The sequence below is a fragment of the Schistocerca piceifrons genome, chromosome 6 (assembly GCF_021461385.2).
Source record: "Schistocerca piceifrons isolate TAMUIC-IGC-003096 chromosome 6, iqSchPice1.1, whole genome shotgun sequence".
In the NCBI taxonomy this organism is placed as follows: Eukaryota; Metazoa; Arthropoda; class Insecta; order Orthoptera; family Acrididae; genus Schistocerca; species Schistocerca piceifrons.
This window is the reverse complement of record NC_060143.1, coordinates 350340912-350353992: the sequence shown is the minus strand read 5'-3', so window position 1 is coordinate 350353992 and position 13081 is coordinate 350340912. Positions and strand designations below refer to the sequence as shown.

General features: G+C 41.3%; 1 protein-coding gene across 1 annotated transcript in view; it reads right to left on the bottom strand.

The window, feature by feature from the left end:
- Window positions 1–637: 637 nt before the first annotated feature.
- Window positions 638–13081, bottom strand: part of LOC124802691 (guanine nucleotide-binding protein G(s) subunit alpha) — a 358394-nt gene continuing 345950 nt past the window's right edge. The window contains exons 10-11 of the mRNA XM_047263629.1: window positions 1379–1550; window positions 638–1272 (exon numbers count right to left, since the gene is read on the bottom strand). Of these exons, the coding sequence (XP_047119585.1) occupies window positions 1404–1550 (147 nt within the window). The 3' untranslated portion in view covers window positions 638–1272; window positions 1379–1403. The remainder of the gene's footprint in view (window positions 1273–1378; window positions 1551–13081) is intronic.

Below are 13081 nucleotides of genomic sequence, written 5' to 3'. Positions count from 1 at the left end.
AAAGCTTCTGAAAGTAGCAAAGGTGTGTGTGTGTGTGTGTGTGTGTGTGTGTGTGTGTGTGTGTGTGCGCGCGCGCGCGCGCGCGCGTGTGATGCATTAGTGACTATTCATCAAAGTAAAAATAGATTATCAATATTATTGGAGTGTCAAATACTAACTAAATGGATAGATGCCTCACCCTACATGCAACATATGAGGAAGCAACACTACTCCGAGAATGTGGTGGCCAGATATTTGGAATTCCCCCACTTCCTATTCAGATGGAGCTACTCTGAGTGTCTGACTGAAACTGCACAAATGTTCGGCCTCTACCTACAACAGTTTCCAGGAACACTAAAGTTGGAGTGAGGATTTAAAAGAGTAAAGTTTTACGCTAATATAAGAAAACAACATTAGTTTTGAAAATAACTGATATGCCACATTTACAGCTACAAATTTCGAGGGGGGGCATTTGTCAAATCTGACAATACACTACTTTAAAACACATTATGCCACTGGACCTTTTGTATATAAAAGAATAGTAATAAAATTTAAAAAAAAAGAGACAAGAAATACCACAGCTACTTCACAATGTGTAAAAACATTTGAAACAATGAGAAAAAGTTTTACTTACATAGACACAAAATGACATGTAAACAATGACACAATTGTTAATCAAATACTGCATAGCTAGTCCTAAAACAGTTGGCCACACCAAAAACAGCTACTCTTCCAAAACGCCAACAAGTAACACAGTTCTCTATTTTCTTTTTTTCAGAAATTATAAGACAACTACAGTGAAAGTATTCTGAGTTCCATAGTTGCCAACCACCATTCAGTTTCTGCAGAATACATTACAATAAATATAAAAAACAGAGCCAAGATATCATTTTCACATTTCTAAAACTTTTTAAACAAAAATATTTACACAATAAAATTGGGGTGAACAACAACAAGCAAATAGTATCCTTTGGCGACGAAAACATTTTGTGCACGTATTTACTCAATTACATTATTTATATATGTATATTTATATATATTTTTAATATTGGCTTCACTTCATTAGTTGTTACATCCTGGCAATATACACATATATACTGTACTTATAAATGCTTTGGCTAGTTATAAGTTTAAACTTTAGTCCACATTTCAGTTTTACAGTGTTTCCCTTAAATTTTCTCGCTGGCAATCAGAGTGGGATCTCCCATGTGACCCTCCCACAAACCACTGCTCTTCACCCTACTGACTTTCAACAGTACAGTAACACCTGGACGTAGTCCAAAAACATATTACCTATAAACAAAAAAATGTGTGTACTTTTTAAAATAAAAATAATTTAATACCTTAAACTGTTTATCAACAGAAAATAAACTAAGACAGACCACAGAAAGAATATTACCTAAAGCTGAAGCCAGTGACAGGCATCACAAGAGCTCATATTGGCGAAGGTGCATCCGTTGAATTATATCACGACAGTCATTGAACACACGTCGGATGTTTTCAGTGTCTACAGCACATGTAAAATGTGGGTAACAATAGTGCTTGCCATCTCCACTTGCTGTACTGATACGCTGAAAATAGGAAAGGAGGTGCATTTTAAAGATGAAAATTTTAAAAGTCCCCCTAATTTTTGTTTAGTCATTAAACTTTTCAGTACTAATAAAAATGCAACAAATGGAGTATAAATATTGTTCCAAGGACTGTCAAACAAAGGCTATGATTTACATTATAATTAGTCATGCAAGCAGACATCTCAAATGAAACATGTCACTAAAACAGAGGATGTCACTCTTCTGGCAGTTTAACACAAATCAGTGATCATTTTATCTTCTTCCTCCTACCAACTGTTTCCCAAAAACTGTGGAAACAGTATACTACAACTTTTTGAGACACAGCATGCCATCTTTGTTAAAATTACTTTATTTATGAAGTATGCAACCGCAATTTCAGTCTTTAGCAATTTTCAATTGGAAAACTGTGAAAACAGATTGTACACACAGATTTTAGCACTTCACTAACTCAGTGCCTCGCAAAATGGTTGTTATATTATAAAAAGAAACATTACCTACATTCAGTTACAAAGCAACTAAGTATCATTCTAATCAAATATGGACACATTCTTTTCGTTGCATACACAGTCACTGGAGATGGACCATGCGGTGATACCATGCAACAAAATGCAGTACTTTTTTTTTTTAATTTTGAAAAATATTAAAGAAGGGAATGTTAGTAACAATTATAATATAAATTACATTTTACACGGCACTCTTGACAACACCCAAAGGGTGAAATTTCTATTGTGAACAGTTAAAATTACTTTATTTCCACAGTCAAAGATGCCAATGATGTCTTTTAAAAGTTTTATATGACTGAACTCCATCCACAAAAAGATAACCAGTGTACATTAAGATTTTCTCATGCAATTCTTAATAATAACAGTGAAGATAGCAGATGTCAATTGCCGATGTCTATTTCTTCACACATCATGAACCAACCAAAATTCTTGGAAGACTGTTTTATTTTAACAGCAAGTTACTCCAGGGTTATTCCAATTTTTGGTCAAATATTTGAGAAGAGCAAAAACAAGACTCACCAGAAATTACGCAATAGATTTTTCTCCGAATTTTTATAGCCAAGTGACGACACCAAAACTGACAACTGGGAAATGAAAAATTGATCAGCTTGAGGTTTTTCTTTAAAAAACACGAAAATAATCAGGGTAATTAGGAAACATGTAATTAGTGATTTGATGAATTTTTGTCCAAAGTTTCTTAGCCAAATGAGGAGCAGGAAAACAACAGATGGTGTATGTTTTGGATAAAAATACTCAAATGCTTGACGATACTGGGGAGAGGGGCAGTGTAGTAACATACTCTTAGTTCCTGTTCTCTGAACAACATCTGAAAATAAAAAAGAACTGAAACAGGCAGTTCAAAAGTTTGAAGGAACAAAAAGTAAGAAATAAAACAGATAAAAGACACATTCAATTGTGTGTCAAACTTTTTCTCTAACCTATTTCATTCCTTACTTGAAAAAATTATTGGGAAGTTAAACAATAGTTTCAGAGCAGTACGCTCAATTTTATGATAATAATACAATATTAAAAGGTGAAGGTAACGTGTCATGATCTAAGGTTACAAAATTTACAAAGTAAAACCATCCTCAACCTGGGGTAGCTGCCTCCATGGCCAAGGACACTGACACATGGTTGTGCTGTGGCGTTTTACCACGGAGTATGCCGGTTTGAATCCCGATGGTGAAAAAAGTTTTCACTACCAATATCTGGCCGATGGACGAAAGACGATAGCATAAAGTTCCTGATCACCAGACTTTGTGCCAATGTCCTGGTTTAGGTACCAAACCTCACACTGCAGTGCCTAATGAAGTAAGGGCATGGGACACTATTTATGGTGATCCATCTGTCAGATGCGGATTTAAGCTTTGTGGCCCCCTTGGTGCTATTCCTGAGGAGTAGGTTATGTGCCGGCACCAGGTTTCACTCTCTTCCTTCTATCACCACCATCACAGAACACAACCACGCTTCACACACACACACACACACACACACACACACACACACACACACACACACACACACACACACACTTTCTCTTCCTGTAATATTACGAATATTATAATGGAGCATGCTGCAAACAAATAAACAAAAAACAAAATAAAATAAAATCTTCTGTAGGTAAACCACCCTAGTGCTTCATCTCATTTTGAGACCATTACTACAGTAACACCATAGATCTTTAGGAAATCGAAGTACAAAATTAAGATAAAAATGTACATTCAGGGAACATTATGTATAAACATACTGTCGCAGAAGAAGCTGAGTAGCACAGTCACCGTGGTGTAGTGGTTATGACACTAGACTGTTGCATGGAAGGTTGTGAATTCAAAACTCACCCGATCTGTAAAATTTTAACTTCTATATTCGGTTCGAGTACATTCTAGAAGTATTCACAAATGTCAAGAATCACTGTACTGGAATGTTCTCTAGCTTTATATATATTGTATGTGTTCTGGCCGGAAGCAGTTCGCTCCGCGCCCTTGTATGTGCAAGTGCTGAATAAACCTTCGTTAAGTGAAGTTAGTGTTCATCATTCATCTAATTACACCTTCTTCTACATGACATTATTCTGGTGGAGATGCTGTGTATTGGACCTTGTAATACTGCACATTATCGACGACACAGTGGCTCCCATCAGTCCATGACAAAGCCGCCGTTTACGTGGCGAGAAACCAGAGTTCGAGCCATATTCAAACAAGTGGCTGGAGATATATGAGCATATAGCCAAATTTAACAAATGAGGTGAAGCGTGTGTTCGGCTAATGTATTTTTCTACTTGGAGGGCACTGCTAAGCAATGGTATGAGAACAACGAGGAGAAGTTCACAAGCTGGGAAGTTTCCCAGGTGGAACTGCGCAAGTATTTCGGTGACACAGAACAACAGAAGTGCAAGGCTTAACATAAATTAAGAAACTTCCTGGCAGATTCTGAAGATAAATTAAAGTGCAGGGCACAGCTTCCAGGAGAAACTACAGCACTCAACATTCAATATGTCTTGGAGCTGTGTAAAACAGTGGATCCTAGAATAAAGGAGGAAAATAAAGTTGCACATCTCATGAAGGGTGTTGCTGAGGACATGTATCAAGCCCTATTCCTGAAGGAGGTTTCGACAGCAGGCGACTTCATAAAAATGGTACCAGTATATCGAGACAATGCATCAAAAAAGAATTACACGCAAGAAGTTTGAACAGCTTCCAAACACCGTATCGATGTCTCTGATGGGGGAAGCAACTGATTTCACAAGTGTTCTTCATCAGATAATGAGAGAGGAAGTTCAGAAGGCACTTCGATTGCACAGCGAGCAAAAAACCGAGACGCTTCAAGAGGTCACAAGGGAGGAAGTGGAACAGACACTAAACCCAATCTCTTGTCCTTCATTTCCCTTTAAAATGGTGAAAAAGTCAAGACCCAGGTGATGTTATGTTGCTACAATGATGCATTGGAAACCTGTTTGGACACCAAGGAAGACTGATGTCTGGAGAACCCAGGATGTATGTTTCCACTGTGGACGACCAGGACATGTGGTGCGCTATTGTCGAGATAGGCGGTGGATATTTGATGACACCCACGCCAGAAGACAGCAGACCGATCTTAGTCTACGCCAACTCCGGGACAACGAAGATGAACAAGAAGATCTGTGTGCAGGACAACGTAGGTCACCATCGCCGCAAGCTAACTGCTGGAGAGGATGCTTCCCAACACATCGATCAATGTCTCCATCGCCATTTAAAAACTCCAGCCGATAACCTAGCCGCCGCAACCTGGAAAAATAAAGGGTGCGATCTTCCTTGGAGGTGAGGCCACCAAAGAGAAAAATCCTCCGCCGTCAATCACTACAAAAATGACAGGAAACTACGTCGATATCCTCATGGATGGCTGACCAGCCCAAGCTCTTGTGGACCTGGAGCACCATATTCAGTCATTTCGGAGAAGTACCATCACCAGTTGCAGAAAACCACATTCGTTGACAACAAATTATTTCTGCTGAAGGTGGCTAAAGGGAAATATGTAAAACCTACAGGAAGATGTACCATTCCTGTGGGTATAAGTGGCCATACACAGCCCTTAGAATTCATCGTCTTACAAGAGTGTAGTCATGTCATTCTCGGATGGGACTTTTTGAAAGCTTCTCTGGCAATTATAGATTGTGGTCGCTCGAAGATTATGCTAGATGAGATGAGATACTGTGGACAGGGAGATGCACATCCGAGTGTGTGGAGACGATGTGTGCTGGATAAAGTGATCGTTCCTGCAGTCAGCACTATAAAGGTAACTTTCATGTCTCATGCCATGCATCAAGTAGTGGAATGTAAGAGAAGCATACTACTGAAGAATAACTTTGTCTCCCCAGCCTCTGTCGTCTCATTTAAGAACGGATTTGGGGAACTGGGGAGAGTTAACTGTCACCGAGAACTGCAGATCCTTCCAATATGCATGTGCGTAGCAAATGCTGAGCCGTTAATTGCTGAACAGCTGAGCGTCATAGAAACCTCCCACGCCGAGTCTGTGGGTGAAATTGGTGCTACCACTACGAGACAAGATCTTCTAGCTTGACTATCGCCAGATCTAACTAGGAGCTACAGAAGAAGCTACTTGCCATTCTTCAAGAGTTCTCTGAATGCTTCAATCCACTGATGAAGAGCAAATTAGATAAACTGATGGTGAAGCATTGGATTAGCACTGGAGACCACCAACCAATAAGCCAGAGAGCGTACCATGCGTCAGCAACGGAACGTTGAATAATTCGCGACGAGGTAGAGAAAAAGGTGAAGAATTACATCATTCAGCCTTTGCAGAGCCCATGGTCGTCACCAGTGGTCCTCGTCAGGAAGACGGATAGCAGTTGGCGCTTTTGTGTTGATTCAGGGAGCTTAATGAGATAACTAAGAAGGACATTAACCCCCTTCCATGAACTGACGATACACTACATTGTCTGAGGGGGGCCAAGTTTTTCTGAATCATGTTCATGTACTCGGGATACTGGCAAATCAAAGTAGATGAGACTGATCATGAGAAAACTGCATTCATATCACCCCTGAGGGCCTGCACGAGTTTAAGGTAATGCCGTTTGGTTTGTATAATGCACCAGTAACTTTTACACGTATGTCCACCTGAAGTGGACGATGTGTCTTTGTTATTTAGATGACATTATAGTGCTCTTGGAGACATTTGATGAACACGTAAAAAGACTGAGGGCCGTTCTTAAGTGTCTCCAACAAGGCAGACAAACTTAATCCAAGAAAGTGTCTCTTGGAAGCAAAAGAAATCAAAATACTTGGACACCTTGTGTCAAACAAAGGTGTGCGGCCAGACCCAGAAAAGGTGAGATCTATAATGGAATTTCCTATTCCTAAAAATGTTAGAGATGTGAGAAGCATCCTCAGATTATGTTCTTATTACTATCGTTTTATCAACGACTTTTGTATCAAAGCCAGGCCACTCCAAGAGTTAATAAAAGCTGATGCAAAATTTGATCTGGGGTGGTGCTCAACAAGATTCTTTCAATGTGCTGCGAAAAGCTCTGACGACTGTACTTGGTCTGTATGATGAGAGACCTGCTACAGAACTACACACAGATAACAGTGGGTATGGGACCTGTTCTGGTGCAAATTTTGGATGGAAAAGAGAAGGTTATAGCCTATGCTTCTAGGACACTTACAGAACCTGAGAGGAACTACTCAACTACAGAAAGAGAATGTCTTGCTGTGATCTGGGCCATGTGCAAATTATGACAGTACCTCTATAGAAGGCCATTCACAGTTGTTCCAGACCATCATTCACTTTGTTGGCTGACAGGTCTTAAGGACCCAACAGGACAACTCGCCAGGTGGGCACTACGTCTTCAAGAGTATGATATTACTATAGTGTATGAAAGCGGAAGAAAACAAACTCGCCAGGTGGGCACTACGTCTTCAAGAGTATGATATTACTATAGTGTATGAAAGCGGAAGAAAACACCAAGATGCCGACTGTCTCTCAAGAAACCCTGTGCAAGACCATCAAGACTTTGAAGAAGATGGTGACTGTCTCGTTGCGCTCCAGGATCTCTCTGCCGAGCAGAAGGACGATGCCAAGATATCTCAAATTATGTTGCCTTAAATCGGTCAGAGGAAGTGAAAGGACAATTTAAGGCAGTTAATGGATTAGTTTGCAAGAAAAAATTTGATCCTTTTGGAAAGAGAGTGTTTTCTGGCCAGGTTTATTTAGGAGTGTCCGTCACTATGTGTCGACTGTCAAGAGTGCCAGAGGAGAAAGGCAGCTCCTGAGAAACCACCTGGCTGACTCATACCAATTACACCAGCCGAAACACCTTTCCAGCGGGTTGCGATTGACCTCCTCGGACGATTTCCAATGTCTGCTAGTGGCAATAGATGGATTATTGTTTGCACTGATTATCTGACATGCTATGCCATTACATAAAAACGGTTCAAATGGTTCTGAGCACTATGCGACTTAACTTCTGAGGTCATCAGTCGCCTAGAACTTAGAACTAATTAAACCTAACTAACCTAAGGACATCACACACATCCATGCCCGAGGCAGGATTCAAACCTGCGACTGTAGCGGTCACGCGGTTCCACACTGAAGCGTCTAAACCGCACGGCCACACCGGCCGGCTCCATTACAAAAGCCGTGAAAACAGCCAAAGTATACAGGGTAGCCAAATTCATCGTAGAAGACATTGTATTAAAACATGGTGCCCCAAGGTCGTTAATTACAGATTGAGGGAAAGTTTTTCAATCTAATCTTGTGACAGAGATACACCATCGGTGCAACATTAGTCAACACATGACAACTGCCTACCATCCGCAAACTAATGGGCTTACTGAACGCCTTAATAAGACCTTGGCCGATATGCTATCAATGTTCATCAAAGTTTAGCAGAGCAACTGGGATGAGGTGCTACCTTTTGTGACGTTTGCCTACAACACCGCCAAACAAGACACACAGGATTTATGTCATTTTTCCTGGGGCACGGGCATAAGGCGTCTACGATGATTGACACTATGTTTCCATTACATCCTGTCCGATGTGGATGATAACCACATCAGCCACGTGCTGAGGAAGCTCGGCAGTTCCCTCAACTCTGCATACTGCAAGCTCAACAAAACAATTGCCGAAGGTATGACGTGAGGCACCACCCTGTTGTATACCAGCCTGGTGACCTCGTCTGGATCTTCACCCCTGTTTGGAACGTTGGTCTCACTGAGAAGCTCCTCAGGCGCTACTTTGGACCTTACAAGGTTGTAAAACAGTTGTCTGATGTTACTTATGAAGGAGAAGATTTCGACCCCGACACAAGACGGCGAAAGATCAGAGATATGGTCCACATCCTTCAAATAAAGCCCTACAAGGATCCTGCAACCCAGGGTGTTTAGGAATCCGTGAGAGCCACCTCTCAAAGTTGTTATTTCCTTGGAAAAATGGAAATGATTGTACAACATTGTGGGCCAGGTGTCCACCATTCAGGGAAGTTCGGCCGTCAAGGGCAAGTACTTATTGCATTCGAGATCACACTGGGTTACTTGTGGTCAGAGACATGGATGAAATGATGATGAGGACAACATAACACCCAGTCCCCGAGCGGAGATAATCTCCTGCCACAGCCGGGAATTGAACGCGGGCCCCTTGGTATGGCATTCTGCCGCACTGACCACTCAGCTAACAATGGTGGACTGTTATTTCCTTTACAGATGTAAAAGACTTGTAGCGGGGACCAAGTCAATTACGTGTAACACAAACACTCATGTCCACAAACCCGCTGTTTTTCCACTACACACAAAATACTACAAGACTAATTCAAATCTCCCACATTTTCAGCAAAAATGGCTGGGTATTATGTACACCATTCACTACTCAGATAATGTCTCATGCCCACTACAGGTTTGTTTACATGCCATTCAGTTGAGTTTGTGATCTGCCTAGAGAAATTTGTATCTGTTGTTTCCTTGCGGTCTCTGTTCATACTGCACTACTGTACAGCAGTAATAATTCACTACAGTACAGAATGCAAGCTGTACATACACTTCATTTTTAGTGTACTGCTGTTGACCATACTGATCTTCACATTTGCAGACTACATTGACATGATGTTGTCGTACAGCAAAGCTCGGATCAATGGGAGAGCTGCTCGTCAGTTGTACATGAAGCATTTTCTATACCACCAGATGTACCAGTGGGCGACGGAAACAGGTACATTCATCACCGGCAGGGGAAACTGAGGTGTTGCATGGCAGTGGCTTACACCCGCAGCTTTCCATGCAGTGGGATAGGATGCAATTACAAGTACCAGAAAGACAACAGATAGACTGAATGTCGATTACCAGAACTGCCTGGTGTGTTTTGCTTGAGCAGCAGCAGCTACACCCGTACTATTTCCAGAAGGTAGCGGCAATGGAGCCACTAGATTCTGCATCACAAGCCCACTTTTACAGGTGGTTCTCACACACTTATGTGGACGAGCCAAATTCCACAGCATATCCTTTTCACAAATTACGCCAAGTTCACAAGTGAAGGTATTCTCACTTTCCACAACAGGCACACGTGAGCTGATGAAAACTCAAATGTGTGTGCCTCTGGTTTTCAGGAACTATATGGTTTCAACTTTTGGGCAGGGTCCCTCAAGGGACAAGTGACCGGGCCATACCTTCTTCCACCACATCTCACAGGTGTCTCATACCTATGATTCATTGGAAGCATGCTGCATCGGTTCTTGGAAGATGTTTCGCTGGATAGCATCAGAACATGGTTCCAACATTATGGTGCACGATCTCAATTTTCTCATGAGGTCCAACATCACTTGGACCAATGATTTGGGGTTCAATGGATAGGTTGTGCTGGCCCAATTGTTTGGCCTGCACATTCTCCTGACGTAAAGCTATTAGACTACTACCTGTGGGGTCACATGAAATCCTTGATTTACAAGATCCCTGTGGCATCTGAGGAAGACCTCGTGGCACAGATCATGACTGCATGACAGATGCTGGAGGACCAAGGACTGGTGTATGTGTGTACTGGAATGTGGTAAAAAGGTACCATGTGTGTGTTGACGTGAGTGGTTGTCACGAGCCCTGCTTGTAAGTGGATCCAGATGAAAAGCAGCAGGAGTCAGAGAGAAATGTGTGTTGTTGTATTCTGTGTGTAGCAGGAAAATTCTATATTAACTGATATGAGTTCCTATGTTATACTTGATCCTCTTGTTCCCACTACGAATGCTCAGGGTCTGTACAGGGAATTTAGTTACATTCTATATTGTTCAGCACTCACTAACTAAAAGAAATAAAATGTCCTGTGTCCTTACTGCTCAATAAACATTTATGTGGTGTCCTGTATTTGTGTCACTACATTAAGAAGTTCACTCAAGAAACATCTGTATTCTTTAATATCAAATACTTTTACAAGGAGCGTTCAATAAATAATGCAACATAGCTTTTTTCTCGGCCAATTTCAGTTGAAAAGATGCAGAATTTGCTGTGGGACACATTCCCGCTTCAGCCCCTCTTGTTTCAACAGATTCTGATAAGTGGCAGCCTATACATAGCCTCAAAATTGCATCTGTAACGGAAGTGCATTCCAAGCAGAGAGATGTCATCGAGTTTCTTTTGGCGGTAAGCCAGAACATCACAGATATTCATAGGCATTTGCAGAAAATTTCATAGGCACTTGCAGAATCTATGGACATCTGGCAATGAAGAAAAGCATTGTCTGTCATTATGCGAGGCATCTGCCATCACTACAATAGGGTTGCACAAAAACCATGTAGGCATACAGCCCTCCCTCTAATCCTATTGTAGCCAAAAAAGTGGAGAATAATACGATGTATTGAAATTCTTAATGACACAAACCTGCTTTCAGATAAAGTGTGTCGCATTACTTACTAAATGCTCCTCGTATATTGATGGTCACTTATACAGCAATCACTCAGGTGTGAATGCCATGTAAGATGTATGTATTGATCTGGGGACCTAGAAACAACAGAAAGGCTTCATCCCCTATGTAGTCTCAGTGATACACAAACCCACAACAGGCTAGAGCAGTCCACTCACCCCCACCCCAATGCCGCCCCACACTGAACCCAGTGATAAAAAGCAGATTTCAGAGTACTTGACAGCTCAACACAAAAGTTTTGTCTCAAGTACAGATAGTGTTGAGGATCAGGGGACAAAGTTCAAAACCATCGTACAATATGCATTAGATGAGTATGTGCCAACAAGACCATAAGAGATGGAAAAGAGCCACCATGGTACAACAACCAAGTTAGAAAACTGCTGTGGAAGCAAAGGGAACTTCACAGCAAACATAACCATAGCCAAAGCCTTGCAGACAAACAAAAATTACGCGAAGCGAAATGTAGTGTGAGGAGGGCTATGCGAGAGGCGTTCAATGAATTCGAAAGTAAAGTTCTATGTACTGACTTGGCAGAAAATACTAAGAAATTTTGGTCTCATGTCAAAGCGGTAGGTGGATCAAAACAAAATGTCCAGACACACTGTGACCAAATTGATACTGAAACAGAGGATGACAGACTAAAGGCCGAAATACTATATGTCTTTTTCCACAGCTGTTTCACAGAGGAAGACTGCACTGTAGTTCCTTCTCTAGATTGTCGCACAGATGACAAAATGGTAGATATCGAAATAGATGACAGAAGGATAGAAAAACAATTAAAATCGCTCAAAGGAGGAAAGGCTGCTGGACCTGATGGGATACCAGTTTGATTTTACACAGAGTACGCGAAGGAACTTGCACCCCTTCTTGCAGCGGTGTACCATAGGTCTCTACAAGAGCGTAGCGTTCCAAAGTATTGGAAAAGGGCAAATGTCATCCCCGTTTTCAAGAAAGGACGCCAAACAGATGTGCAGAACTATAGACCTATATCTCTAACGTTGATCAGTTGTAGAATTTTGGAAAACGTATTATGTTCGAGTATAATGACTTTTCTGGAGACTAGAAATCTACTCTGTAGGAATCAGCATGGGTTTCGAAAAAGACGATCATGTGAAACGCAGCTCACGCTATTCGTCCACTAGACTCACGGACCATATACATGGGTTCCCAGGTAGATGCCATGTTTCTAGACTTTCGCAAGGCATTTGATACAGTTCCCCACAGTCGTTTAATGAACAAAGTAAGAACATATGGACTATCAGACCAATTGTGTGATTGGATTGAAGAGTTCCCAGATAACGAACGCAGCATGTCATTCTCAATGGAGAGAAGTCTTCTGAAGTAAGAGTGGTTTCAGGTGTGCCGCAGGGGAGTGTCGTAGGACCGTTGCTATTCACAATATACATAAATGACCTTGACGATAACATCGGAAGTTCATTGAGGCTTTTTGCGGATGATGCTGTAGTATATCGAGCGGTTGTAACAATGGAAAATTGTACTGAAATGCAGGAGGATCTGCAACGAATTGACGCATGGTGCAGGGAATGGCAATTGAATCTCAATGTAGACAAGTGTAATGTGCTGTGAATACATAGAAAGAAAGATCCTTTATCATTTAGCTACAATATAGCAGGTCAG